The 14,162-nt window shown below is 45.5% G+C and overlaps 1 protein-coding gene across 7 annotated transcripts in view; it reads left to right on the top strand.

Moving 5' to 3' along the window:
• The window catches only part of NDST2 (N-deacetylase and N-sulfotransferase 2), a 131,684-nt gene extending 118,856 nt beyond the window's left edge, over positions 1 to 12,828 (top strand). For all 7 annotated transcript variants that reach the window (XM_053948984.1, XM_053948987.1, XM_053948989.1 and 4 more), the window contains 8 exons: positions 3,480 to 3,662; positions 4,463 to 4,559; positions 5,711 to 5,834; positions 7,317 to 7,491; positions 7,720 to 7,890; positions 9,238 to 9,347; positions 10,800 to 10,902; positions 11,055 to 12,828. In XM_053948984.1, coding sequence (XP_053804959.1) covers positions 3,480 to 3,662; positions 4,463 to 4,559; positions 5,711 to 5,834; positions 7,317 to 7,491; positions 7,720 to 7,890; positions 9,238 to 9,347; positions 10,800 to 10,902; positions 11,055 to 11,180 — 1,089 coding nt within the window. In that variant the 3' untranslated portion in view covers positions 11,181 to 12,828. The remainder of the gene's footprint in view (positions 1 to 3,479; positions 3,663 to 4,462; positions 4,560 to 5,710; positions 5,835 to 7,316; positions 7,492 to 7,719; positions 7,891 to 9,237; positions 9,348 to 10,799; positions 10,903 to 11,054) is intronic.
• Positions 12,829 to 14,162: the final 1,334 nt, after the last annotated feature.

The following is a 14,162-nucleotide window of genomic DNA, read 5'->3' as shown; positions in this document are numbered from 1 at the left end:
GTGTAGGATCTGCAGATGCTGTGGGTCTATAACAGCCCCACTAAAAAGCTGTAGGAGTTTATACTTTCATGTCTGGAAGCCAGCCTTCTGTCCCTATTGCCTAAGACAGAATTGTTTTCTTTACACACCACAAGCAAACCTTCCTGCTTGATAAAAGTTTGGAATGAGGAGGTTGTTCTTTGCATTACATATGGAGTGACCAGTCAGATGGAAAGAAACTGTTTTCTCTTGACAATTTCTTTCCTGGGCTTGTGTTCCCATATGCTGGGTGAATTGCACCTTGCCCCACTCTGTAATTGTCAAATCTTGAAGCATGCAGAAACAGCCTCTGTGAAAGTAAAGGCTATAGGTTTCTCCTGGAAAACAAGTTGCTATGCTGTAATCCAGAGATCTTTACTGATCTCGGAGACTGTGCCAAAGAATTAATAGAAACATAGTATCTACAACTACCCAATAAAATTTACTGATAAGATGTGATGGTCAAAGCAGCTGGCAGTAATCTGTGATCCAAATACAATTTAGGAAAATTGTGTTCTGGTACAGGATGAGCTTATTTGCCAGATTTACTGTTGGCCCTTTGTGGTGACTTAAAACTCTTTCAGGCACTTTCGGATGCTTCCCATGTTTACACTTCTGCTTCCTTTTGGCAGTGTAGCATTTCTCTGTGTCAGAGCAGAGTGCTGTGCTCTAAGCTCCTCTGGTGTTTGCACAGTGACTCAGACCTTGCATTCCTCCCCTTGCTGATAGAGCCATCTCAGGGGCCTGAGAGAAAGCTGGCCAGCTCTGCAGCCCCAGCAGTGATCCATAGCAGACTTGGACCAGGCTCTTTCAGCCCTTTCTGGTGCTTCCAGCTCCCATTAAGTGACATGGAGGAGTCTCCAAGCCTGTATGTGTATGATCAACTCCACAGTGCAAACAGAAGATGTTTGATCTTTTGACTAGTGAACAAGGTCTGATGTCAGAATAGCTGTTGATCCTGAGCACAGGCTGATTGCTTCTCACAAACACTTCTGCTCACACTGTGCAGGCCGGTTACTGCTGTGCCCACAACTGCTGTTATTGCAAGGGTGCTCATATCCTTCTGTTTCTGTATGCTAGGCTCTCTGGGACCTTTGCTTTCATCTTTCCTCAGTGTGAAAGAAGGGAAATCACAGCACACTGACAGTTGAAGGGAGGGGAGAGGAGGGAGGTGTTACTTCCAAGTCAGTCTGCAGAGTCAGTGGGTGTGGATGGGAGGGAGGGAGGGAGATGGCCCTGGAGTGTAGCTTATGTCAGAAGTAGTGCTCGGAGCTGTTCTGGCAGCAGTAGCTGTGATGGGGCAGAGCAGGCTGCCAGGCCTTGTTAAACAGTGCACATGTTACAGGCCATGACTTCACACTCAAAAGTCCAGGGAAATGGCTCATCAGCCGAGTTTGTCTTTTCTTCTTCCAAATCCAGTTGCTTGGGACTGTTTGCAGGTGGCAGCATTACCTGCGTGAGCCATTTTACCAAATGTAGTCAGTCTTGAGACACAGTTGCCAACATGGAGCACATGCAGGCTGTTTTTTTATTCTGGAAATCTTGAAGGGGTCCCAGGTAGTCTCCTTTGTCTTCCCTGCTGTGGTATTTGATTTGTGCCAGTGAGCCAGATTCCTCATGCAGCAAATTTTTTCTCTTCATATTTCACCAGCAAGTGAAAGGGATGAGGCATATTTTGCTGTCACAGAACCTTCCTGATGTCTCCCAGAAAGGGGCAAAATACAACATGAGATGCATGCTTTTGCCACCATGCCTTGCAGTTACACAGATCTTTCTGTCCTCTGCTCTGTGTAGTATTTAGCACATCCTTCTTACATAACAGCACCGGACACATGCTGCTCTTTGAAGTGGTGCCAGAGCCTGTCTGGCAGGGCCTCTCTGTCAGCTCAGTAGGGAACCAGAGGTGAAAAAGTCGCAGGTAGACAAACATGATAAATCTTGATCTCCACTTACTTTCCATGTGTCCCAGAGTCCTACCAGTGTTTTCTGTTGCCAACCCAAAGATGCTGGGTTGTGAGCACCTTATGGACAGAATTAGAGAATTAGTTTTGTTTCATATGGTCTTGGGGATGGCTCAGGCACAAAGAGCTGCTTTCTATAGGTATCTCTTCTCTTGCTGAGACCAGCCCATGGTGACACTGGGCAGAAAACTGAATTCCAACTTCCTCAGTGCCAGTAAATGTCTTCATCCCAAGACCATCTGTCTCCTGCTTCCCCATTTTGTTCTTTTCCTACTGTGAGTGGGAAAGCCGTTCCTGCCCCCTGCCAGGAAAGCCTGTCATTGCCTCCTGACCTTACGTGGTGTCACCAGAATTGAACCCAGGACTGTACAGCAATGGGTGCCCCTGCTGTGATTGAGGTCATTTTCTCTCCCTGCACTTGCAGACAGTGGACAAGGAGCACTAAATCAGCCATTCCTCCACTGGCCTCAGTGTTCTGCTTTTGTTTTTCTAACTTCTACCATGATGTGGTTTATGTCTGGCAAAGTGCCATTGTGTTACGGGCACTGGGATGCTGAATTTCATGGGACATATCAAAACCACACACTAGAGTTAAGCTGACAAGAGTCCTTTGCACTCTTTTCCAAAAGTTAAAATAGTGAAAAACTGACAGGAGAAAAATGCATCTGCTTGAGGGAAGAGATGGCTTGGCACAACAGAGATAGTACACAACCCCCTGAGCGCTGCAGTGCTGCCACGGCTGTTGAGTGCCACTTTGCCCATGGATGTTAAAGCTTGGCAGGATTTTTTTTCAGGGGCTGCCTGAAGGTTCTTGCAGGCTAAAACTTAGCAGCCGGTGTCTGTTTCTAGGACAATATCCTACTGCAGTGTCTCTTTGCAGTCCCTGTTCAGATCCCCAGACACACCTGTTTATATTTTAAAGTGGGAGTTGCCAGTTGTTCCTTTACATTTGAGATGTCAGCTCCAAAGAAAATGAAAGTTGATGGGCTGTGGGCCCAAGAAGGACTCCTGTGACAACCATTCTTGTGCTGTGTGGCCTGGCCTGCAGCGTGGTGCCCCCTCCCTGGCTTGCTGCCCTGCTGTAGCAGACTCTGCAGCTCAAGAGGTTGCCCTGGTTGTACCTTGGGGAGGGGAAGGGAAGCTCCTGTTTTCCCATGAAAGAGGCTTTGTAAGGTTTTTGACTAGTAGGTAGTTGCTAAGCCTTGTTCACCTAATGTCCTAGAGCCACTTGAATGGGATTTTGAAACTGTTCTGGACTCAGATCCAGGGTTCAGTTATCATGACCCTGCACCATTCCTAGGGATTACTGAGAGGTCTGTGACCCTCCTCTCCTGAGTTCTTGTTTTCTAAGCACTGTTTCCTGGCAGATAGACATTTGTCAGCCAAGACAGCCATGGCAGTCTGAGTTGTGAACAGCTTCTTGCTGACCATGGAATCAAGCTAGGCAGAAACAGTTCTGTTACCTGGTCTACCAGTATCCCATGTCTTTTTTATTTTCAGATCAGCATCTTCATGACACACCTGTCCAACTATGGGAATGACCGTCTTGGACTGTATACTTTTGAGAGCCTGGTCAAGTTTGTGCAGTGCTGGACCAACCTTCGCCTGCAAACATTGCCTCCAGTCCAACTTGCAAAAAAGTACTTTGAAATCTTCCCACAGGAGAAGAATCCCTTGTGGCAGGTGAGAAGGCAGCTTTTACTGCTCCTAGTGATTTTGTAAGAGGTGTATCCCCACATTTGAAGTGTAGCAAGACTGCTGATCCAGAGTGCAGAGCAGTAAAGCATAAAGCTTTTAGGTTTAAATTTGTGGCTTCAGGCTGCCTCTGGCAAATGGCAAGGTGGAAGGGATGGGGAGTAGGAGCAGTAGGACACAGTCACAGTGTGAGCTGAGGGACAGGGATTGACTGTCATACATGACCGGGGTCCAGCTTGCAGGCATTTGGGTCATTAAAGGGCTTGTATTAGAGCAAGCTGCTGTGAAATGTAAAGTGTGCAAGCAAGAGCCCTGGTTCTGGAGGAGCCTGCAGGCATGTTAATGTGATTAATCTCAAAGTAATTTCACACTGCAGAATTCATGTTCATTAAATAAAAACGCGCTTATTCCATTTTATCCCAGTGCAGCAACTCTCTGCATGGTAATGAGCCGATGAAATTAGCTGAAGGTGATAGAGTTGTCTGTCTGCCAGAAGTTCACAGATGCTGAGCTGTGCTGTCACGGTGGCCCAGCCCAGTATGGCTACGATAGGGCAAGGCCTGTGGTTAACACTCTCAGAGGGACTCTGGATCCTGTGTCACTGGAGCTTTTGGAAATAGTCCCCAGTGTTTTTACTTAATACTTGATGCCTGGCAAAGCAGCAGTGTGGCTCTGAAGTGTTCTTCATATGCTAATAGCATTTTCCCAAGAGGACTGGCCCTTCCAGCTTTTCCTCCCCTTGCCATTACCTTCTGTGGTAATGCTTAATCTCATCACTTGTGTTACAGAATCCCTGTGATGATAAAAGGCACAAGGATATCTGGTCGAAAGAGAAAACGTGTGATCGACTCCCCAAGTTCCTCATCGTGGGACCTCAGAAAACTGGTAATGTGAACACTGTTACATACATTGCAGCTTCCATTTCACTCTTGCAGAGAGCTGGGCAGGTCCGTGCTGTAGATTTGTATGGCTGCCCTTTGCACAAGCTGCCAAATGGCCACAGAGGACATTTCAGATAATCTCAGATATGTTCTAACCTAAATCTGGCAAGTCTGTCAGTACTGTGCTTGGCTTGTCCTACCTGTTTTGGCTTTACATGTAAGCTCAGAGAACCTGTGACCTTAGTGGGTCACAAACAGGCTGTCGCAGGACCAAGCATACACACGTAGCAAATGTTACAGTGAATGTCCCCTAGTGCTTTTATTGCTGCAGATCTGTGTACCCACTGCATGCTCCATGTCACTGCCATTAGGAAGGAGAGAAACGCCTTTGTCTGATCTCTGTCACCACCTTTTAACTGCTGTGGCATTGTGGTTGGCAGTGACATAGATGCATATACTGTACTGACAATTTCCCTTCTAGGCTGCAGAGAGCAAAATCTCTTCAGCTACGACCAGGTCTACAAGCCTTAGCTTTCTGTGTACTGCAGTGCAGCAGCAGTACCAACTATCCACAGCAAATGGTGATCCTGGACTTGGAACAAAGCTTGTCCCAGGAGAGTTGCTGTCCCCTGGCTGTGTCACTGGGAAGCTCTGATGGTGTGTGTGCAGCATGAGCCCTCCTGTATCACGACTCAGGCTGGTTGCAGGTGGCTCAGTAATAGCAGGGTAAAGGGAAAACATCTCAGCAACATACAGCAAAGGCAGGACAAGGTATCTCTGGTGGAGTTCTCACCCCAGGACACTAATGTTGCCCCTAGCACACCTCCTGCCCAGGCCACCTCTCATGTGGCAGGTTTGCGTTCTGCCACATGGCAGTGTGGCTGTGCCACTGGCATGGGAGTAGCTGACATGGGTGGCAGCTGTCTTGCAAAGGAGGCAATTCAAATCAGCTGCATGAGTTAAAATGTGTATTGAACTTGACTGAGCAGTGCTTGGTGTCACTGCTGTTGTAACCTGCATGAGCTACGGGGTTGGTCTGCTACAAAGGAGAGGAGTGTGCCCACCTGGGAACCGTTTCTTACAGTGTAGGTAAGCCTTTAATTCAGCCAGAGCATTATGTGTGACTCAGATCCCATTAACTGGTTCCTGTTGCAGGCACAACAGCTGTGCACTTCTTCTTGACCATGCATCCAGCTGTCACCAGTAACTTCCCAAGCCCATCCACCTTTGAGGAGATCCAGTTTTTTAATGGCCCCAACTATCACAAAGGAATTGATTGGTAAGAAACCTGACACATGTTGCCTTCTCCCAAGTCTCTCTGTATGTCCACCTTGTCCCCCTTAGCAGCTTCTCTGTTTCTGAACAGCTGTTCTTCCTTGCTTTGCTCAGTGCATGCTTTCTGTTTTCCTAGTAACCCAGCTGTGTAGTCCCAAGAGCAGCACAGGTAATTTCTCATTTTACTGACTCTTCTCCAGGAGAGTTGTAGGCCTGATTTAGCTTTAAAAATTCAGGAAGTCTTTGTTGAATGCACTGCTGTCATGAAGTTACTTTTACTTTGACATGCATTTGACATGCAAAACAGACAGCAGTGTTCTCATTACAAAGTTCTTCATGGTTTCAGGTTAAAACACATAATACTGGAGGGGACAGCCTCTTTGCTATTATTCTCAGGCCTTGACACTTAGAACCACCACTGTGTTCCTTATGCTGGCTCCAGTATCCATATGCATACCTGGGAGTTTGCATGTAGAAGTTTCCACCTGGCAGGGAAATTCTAGTGTCACCATGGCACTATTATGCCACTGGGTTTCCAGGGAGAGAAAGTTTAAAGGTGTTCCTTAATCAAAGCAGTAGCTTTGGCTGACAGTGGCACTGGCCTTCCTTGTGTGTGGCTCTGAGGGATGACTCTGTGGCACAAAGGCATTCTGGGATTTCTTTCCTCATGAGCTGTGGGAGATGGACTTCTCTAATCATTTAGGGGACTTCTGAAAAGATACTGGAAGATGGTTAGTACTTGAGCAGAGCTCACAGAAGTCAAGCACTACAGAGCCAGTTACACTAGCTGACAGGTTAGAAAGTGAGGGTTCCTATGTGCATCCCCTGGAAAAGTCCTCCAGATTGATCTGAGTGTGGCATCACATGCAAGGGGAGAATCTTTGTATTTAACATGGAATTTGCGTTTGTTGCACAGCTTAGATTTGAGCACAGATCAGCCTTCCAGTGCTTCCTAGTCCCCAGCCTGCCTTACCCTCTTACCCTGTTAATCATATATCTTACAGTTTCCATGTTACTTATTCAACAAGCTCCCTGTGAGGCAGGGCAGAGCTCTTTACCGTGCACCTCAGCTATGGATTGAGGTACAAAGAGACAAATGCTTTAGACAGGTTTAAGCGAGTGGTTGGTGACAAGGCAGGCAGACAATTCTGACTGTACTCTTGGACAAAATGTCTTTCATGCTAAAGCTTGCAACTGGGACCTTACCCTCAGGTTTTTCTTTCCATTGCCCAGGGATTTGGGGAACACACTCTCAGCAAAATATTTTCTTACCTTTGTATCATTTCTCAACTTTATTTGTCATGTGCCACCACCCCTTTTTGAATTATGTCTCTGCTACATCTGCACTCCTTTGTTCATCCCCTGCATTCCTGGGGAGGTGCAATTTTGCTGCAGCTGTGTCTGTTGAAGATGAGTAAGGGCATTGTGGGGCTGTACCTTTTCTTGCTGGGCCATGCTGCTCACCAGCATCCCATCTGTTTGGCAGGTACATGGAATTCTTTCCCATTCCCTCCAATGCCAGCACAGACTTCATGTTTGAGAAGAGTGCCAATTACTTTGACACAGAGGTGGTACCAAAACGTGGTGCAGCCCTGCTGCCTCGAGCCAAAATCATTACTGTTCTGATCAACCCTGCTGACCGAGCCTATTCTTGGTATCAGGTAACTTCCCTGCACTGTGCTGGGGGTAAGGGCCACAGAGATATTTCAGTGAGGGAGGTCGAAAGCCCATGGATGTGCTTCCCTGGAGGAGGCAGGTTCCCTGCAGGGTGTGGACAGATTCACATACAGAGGCATTGGTGGGTGGCTGTGCTGAGTCATTGGGGCCTGCACTGAGAAGCATAAGGCAGAATCGTGTTCCTGCTCCTGAATTCAGCTTGTGTTTTTCAGCACCAGCGTGCTCACAATGACCCTGTGGCGCTCAATTACACCTTCTACCAAGTGATCTCTGCAAAATCCCAGGCCCCGCAGGAGCTGCGCAACCTGCAGAGCCGATGCCTGTTCCCTGGCTGGTATTCCACTCACCTGGAGCGCTGGCTGACCTACTATCCCTCTGGGCAGGTAGGAGAGGGTCTTGTGGAGCCCCTTGCAGGTTTAGTGTAGAGGAGAGGGGAACAAACTGATTCATGAGCATGTGCTCCCCACATGCTCCAAAATTTAATTTTACCTTCTTTCCTGTCTTTTGGAACAAAAGCCTTTCTTTTCTCCTGTTATGAGTGGGTAAAAAATCAGGCTTGAATACTCCAATTTTGCACTTTATTGTATTTGTAAAAGAAAATGAGTGCAGGAGGATACTGTGGTCTCCTAGAAAGCTCCACAGTACTGGGAATTTCAGCAAGAAGAGCAGTGTTAGAACTCCCTTCCTTTCATCTTGGCAGTCTGCAGTCCAGGGACCCTCTTCAGGCCCAGAAGGTCTTCAGCCACTTGCTGTGGTTTTGTTGCTTTACAGAGAGGCTCGTGGACTCTGCCTTTTGTTAGTTCCCATGTGTGAAGTCTTCAGCTGTCTGCTGAAGGGAAGATTTACTGCAGAGATGTCAGGATTCAGTGTTTTGTATATAAATTTGCAAAAATGCAAATTAATAGATAGTGTGGACTATTTCAGTCTCTAAATTCTGAAGAAGTTTCTAAACTAAGATATCTATCTATCTATCTATCTATCTATCTATCTATCTATCTATCTATCTGTGATTACTGTGAGTCAAGATATGTTCTTTCAAGTACTTTCTCCTGCTGGAGTTATTCTTAAGACAGTCTGTAATCCAGCAGAGGTTTATAATGTCCATTTGGTCTCTTATTCTCTGCCCAAGCAGCAGAGCCTGAACTGTACATGACAGAGCTGTCAAGACTAAAAGAGAGATAAATGGTAAAGCATTCTTAGGCTTGTATCTCATTGCCTTACTGTTCCTGAAGGTTATTGCTGTGAGGAATGATGGAGCCAAACACACACCTCCTTGTTCTTACTGCAGAACAATCTTCAGTTCATGTGATTATTGCTCCATTCTGTTCTTTGGAGTAGGTAATTTATTAGCACAAATGTTGTTATTTGTATGACATGTAACAGGAGAATACCCAGCACAATGGCTGTTGACATCAAAAAAAAAAAAAAATAAAGGTTTCCAGAGACAATGTGTACATGCTGCTGCTGGGCCTTAGATCTTAGTTACAGGGCATTTGGCCAAAGACAACTTTATTAAGCAAAGCCTGTCATGATGCACTGTTATATGGTACTTGTGGCCCATATCATAACTTCTCTCTCTCTGGTGACAAAAGGGCCACATCCCCCCACTGATTTCTACAACAGACAGATTTTGGCTGCTTGTACTCACAGGTCAGGGCAGTTAGAGATGGAGGAAGCTCAATGGTGTCAGCACAAGCTGGTAGAAGCTAAGGCAACTGTTCTCTTTTCAGCTTCTCATTGTGGATGGTCAGGAGCTGAGACACAACCCTGCCTCTGTAATGGACAACATCCAGAAGTTCTTGGGAGTTACGCCGCTCTTCAACTACACCCAGGCCCTCAGGTAGGGAAATAACTCCATTTTGGGAGGATGCTTTCTCAGCCAGGAAGCCCGTGACTGAAAGAATACTTCTTGTCTCCAATCACAAGATCTGCCAGGATGTCAGTTATGCCTAACCCTAAAATTAGATTCAGATAGCATGAGATGCTTTGTGGAGACTGGAATCATACCTTGGTGTTTCCTGAAATTTTGACACTGTCATGGAGAAGAATGAAGTTGTTCACAGCAGTAACTATGATGTTTTTTCCATTTGGTCTTTGTGTTTCAGAAAAGGTGCTGGAATTATTAGCACTCCTTATGCTTTGTGTTATACCTGTATCTGACAAAAAGTAGAGGAGGTATGATAAAAAATGTGTGACAATCTGCTCATATCTTCACCCAGATGGAGATTAGGGCTGCACTGCACAGTTTTGAGGTAAAGAGCCTGTTATTAGAGATGACATGGATTTGACAGGTGCCCAGAGCTGTCTGAGGGAGCATTAGCAGAGGCACCACCTCACTGCTACAGTTACAGGATGTTACGGAGTTGTGACTGTGATCTTGCCCACACTACATGTACAGTTAATTTGAATAGATTAAGTGCTGTTGTAGGTGTACTGTGGCCATACCAGTGTTCAGTGGAAACTCTGCAAGCCCACTGAAGATGCTGAATATTGTTCTTTGCAGCTGAAACCTATTTTCACATCTTCTTTGCTGTCACAGCCTATGCCAACTGAGGCTGGTGGGTGGGGATGCATGCATGTAGACACAGAACAATTGCCCTTTCCTTTCACATTAAAGAGAGGACAGCTAATTCAGTTCTCTCCCTACAGCTGTTTCCAAAGGGGTGGCACACAGCTCCCCAGGAGGGAACACATTTAGAGAAATGTCAGGTTACTTGAAAGCTTCACTTGCTGCAGCACATGTGCTGATGGTGAATGGAGTATCTACAGTAGTGGTACTGGCTGATACCCCTCAGCCAAGGTCAGAAAATAGATGGGATTTGTCAGCTTGCCTCAGATTTCTTCAGGAGACTTGCTCAAACCTCAAGCTCACCTTTGGCCAGCTGAAGGGACAGACCAAGCCAGATCCAGACATGGATCTGCCTCATGCCTGTGTTTTAGCAAGAAAAGAAACACTTGACTCTTTATAAACAGTCAGGGGATTCTCTAATATTCAGCTATAGAGAGGAGATTTAAAAGAATTTACATACACCAAAAAACTGATTATTATCTTTCCCCCAGCTGAACAAATTGTGTAACCATGTTACATCTGAAATTCACATAAAGCTGAAACCATCATGTTCGTAATAGATTTCTTGTCAAAGTAGTCCAGTGGTAAAAAAACCCAAGGAACCAATATCACAAAATAAATAGGTAAAGCACGGAAATAGGAAATAACTCTGGAGTTACTTAATTTCTGCTGCTGCTAATTGGGTATTTAGCTGTATCTTTCAAAGATAAATGTCTTTTTCAGATTTGATGAAGCAAAAGGATTTTGGTGCCAGCTGCTGGATGGAGGAAAGACTAAATGCCTAGGAAAGAGTAAAGGAAGGAAATACCCTGATATGGATTCCTTGGTGAGTAGCTGTCTCAAATCTCTTGGCAACAAGAGATGTAGAAACATCCCAGCAAACCCACATGGATTTTCCTACCATCTGCTCTAGATGACCTGTGGAGCATGTGTTGAGGGTAACATCCTTCATGCTCATGTGGTCTATTTTTTCCACAGTCACGGCTCTTTCTAAGAGACTTCTACCGGGAGCACAACATTGAATTATCCAAGCTGATGAACAGACTGGGGCAGCCCCTTCCAACCTGGCTCCGAGAGGAACTGCAAAACTCCAGCTGGAGCTGAGAGGGACTCCCTTGCCCTCAGTGCCATTGGGCTGTGTGGTGCTCCAACGTGTGCTATGATGCCATCTCTTGTCAAGCCAAAACAACTGGACAAAGGAGCAGGAGCAGAGAATGTGCATGTGGAGCCTTGCCCCACCCTTGGAAAGGGCTGCTGCCCTGACACTGCCTTGGGGCATAGAGTGCAAGTCACATTCTTGAGTATTAATGGTCTGCTACTACAATTCAACTTTTACTTAGAGGAAGGATTTCAAATGCCTGCCCTATTTAGAGCAGGGGAGAGAGCAGAGTTAACACTTTGTGTATTTTTAAATTACTTTTCTCAGTCTATGAAAAGGCACGAGCTGGAGTTAATGTGTTACTCCTCTGAGCCCAGAAGTAAAGGCTGAAGAGGGGAGACAATTGAGCCCGCTGCTGAGAAAAGAGCAGCAGCCTAATAAAAGGGGAATCTAGTGCAGTGAAGCCCAGCTTTTATCCATAGTCTATCTGGCACAGTGAGGCCCAAAAATGCCTTGTTCCTGCCTGTGCTGCTGTGTGGAGATGGTGGGGACTGCACCTGTGGGGACAGGGAGAGACAGGTACCCTTATCTCTCCTTATCTGCAGTGCTTTGGGTGTGATACAGTGTCTAGTGACTCTAGTCAATGAATTGTTATCTTAGAGAAAAGGCTTGCCACATGTGGCAACATGGCAAGTATTTCTCTGCAGGGACTTAGGACATTTCAAAAGATAACCAAGGAGCAGTAATGTCCCTGTAGAGCACTTGGGAGCTGTGTGTAAATGCAGCACAGCAGCAGGGGGAGGCAAAGCTCAGGTATTGCAAAATAAGGCTGATGTTTCAGCTGAAAGCAGGCAATTCAGTTCCCCATGTCTAATCAGCTTAAAAAAAAAAAAAATCCCTTTCCAGCAGTCCAGTGCCCCTACCACATAGTCCAGTTGCTAGCACTGTTTTAATCTTCCTGCACACCAACAGTCCAAGGAGAAAAGGAAAAAAAAAAACCAGTTAAAACTAAGTATTGTTCAGATATAAAGGGACAGCTGTGCACCAGAAGTGGCTTCCTATGCCTAAAAGGGGCTTCTGTATACGGTAAAGTAAGTACACTAAGGTACTTTGCCTCCTCCTGCAGTTGCTGGATAATTATTCTCAGAGGAAATCCTCCATCATGGTTGTATATATTTTCTTTGAGCCCTCCTTCCCAGGCACAGGTGGTCCTCAGAGTGCTGCAGAGGGGCAGGATCCACATGAACAGGTTATGGAAACTTCCACAACTGTCACAAGCCACTTCTCTCTCATCCAGAGAAAAGTTGCTTCAACTGAGCTTTTCCATTGAGCCTTAGGTATTGTGTATTTCTGAATGAATGGTGCATTTACCGTTGTATGTAAATGTATATAGTATGCAATATAGTATTTTATTTCATGTACCCTTGGAAAGGGTTATTTTGTGCAGCCAAAAAACAGATGGAAAGACTAGAAACCCCTCTCTCATTCCTGTTAGAGAGAAAAGCCCAACTTCCTGCACTTGATTCATGTATAGCATCATTCACATTGAATGATTATGAAGAAATTCTTGGCTCTCGAAGCTGAGCACATGTGTCTGAATAAAGGCTAGAAGTAGTAGTAAGTGGAGATTCAATAAATGTACTACTTATTTTTCTTCTTTGTGATGATTTGAAGTGGTGTCATGGATGCTAAGCTGGTAACAAGGGTAAGAAAAACTGAAAAGCCTCCTCCAGGCCTTAGAGCTGGTATTTGGAAGGCCAACAGTGGTGTTTAAATTACATTTGAAACAATGTAGAAGCAGTGTGCTACAGCTTGCAGCCTGGAGTTTGAGACTCATTCTTACTGGTTTGCAATAGTGGTGACTTTGGGGCCAATCCTGGCTACTGCAGTTGTTTCCAGCTGCTGTGCCTGCCATAGCAGAGCTTGGCTCTGTTCCTCCTGTCCAGGTTGCTGTCCTGGCACAGCAGCCCTTACAGTAAAAACTGGAAGGAAAGCATTGTTTGAATAGTCATGCTTGTGAGAGCTCTCCCTTCACCAGACACTTCACAAATAACCCTGGCAGCAGCAAGACATTTTCACATGCTGCCACAGGAGGTGGAGGATCCCAGGACCAATGATTGTGCTGCTCCCTTAAACGTTTTCCTGCTCTTAATTCATTATAGGCTGTCACACAATTACTTCATGCTTTACCTCAGACTATGGTACATCTTTGAGGAGATGCCCAGTAAAAATAAATGTGGTATGAGGAATAAATGTTGGGAGGGGCTTAGTAAGTCAGTGTTACTTTACTGGTAATAGTCTGTCACTCAAGGCAGCAAATGGCAACTGTGGAAGTCTCATTACCTATTTCTTCCCTCACCTAGTTGACTAATTTCTGTACTGCACTAGTTCTTACTGCTTATGCTAATGACAAACAAAGCACCTGCTATGGTCAGCTCCAAACAGAGGATGTCCTTACCTGATGAAGAGCTGTTTTCAGATCTGCTACCCTTCTCTGACTGCACATGGATGCAGAAGCTACCTGCTCCCCAGCCATCTCTTCAAAGCTGTGGAATCAAACACTACCTCCTAAGAGAAGCATGTGTAATATCAGAAGCTCTGTGAAACCAATAAGGCAACAAACTCCATCTTTTTTTAGTGAGAGACACTGGATACTAGATCCTGACCCATCTGGCACTAAAACATCCCAGATCCTCACACTTCCATAGTAGAAACAAATCTCGCCTTCTTGCCTCACTGCTGCATAACAGAAGTTCATGGTAACCAGTTCACTTCTAAGACAAAGGAAAATGATAAGCACAAAAGAGGACCTTAAGGGTTTCTTTGGTAATGTATTAAAAAATACTTCTTTAATCTGATGCAACTCCCATTTAAAAAGGAGTAATTTGACCCAGGAACCAAAAGGTCATGTGATTCTAATAGCCAGGTGCATGAAAGGTGAGAACTGGCAAAACAACACTAGGAAACTCTCTGGAACCTGTGCTTGC

This window comes from Vidua chalybeata, chromosome 8 (genome assembly GCF_026979565.1).
Source record: "Vidua chalybeata isolate OUT-0048 chromosome 8, bVidCha1 merged haplotype, whole genome shotgun sequence".
NCBI lineage: Eukaryota > Metazoa > Chordata > Aves > Passeriformes > Viduidae > Vidua > Vidua chalybeata.
Note: the sequence above shows the minus strand (reverse complement) of the source record. Positions and strands in the feature narration are given on the sequence as shown.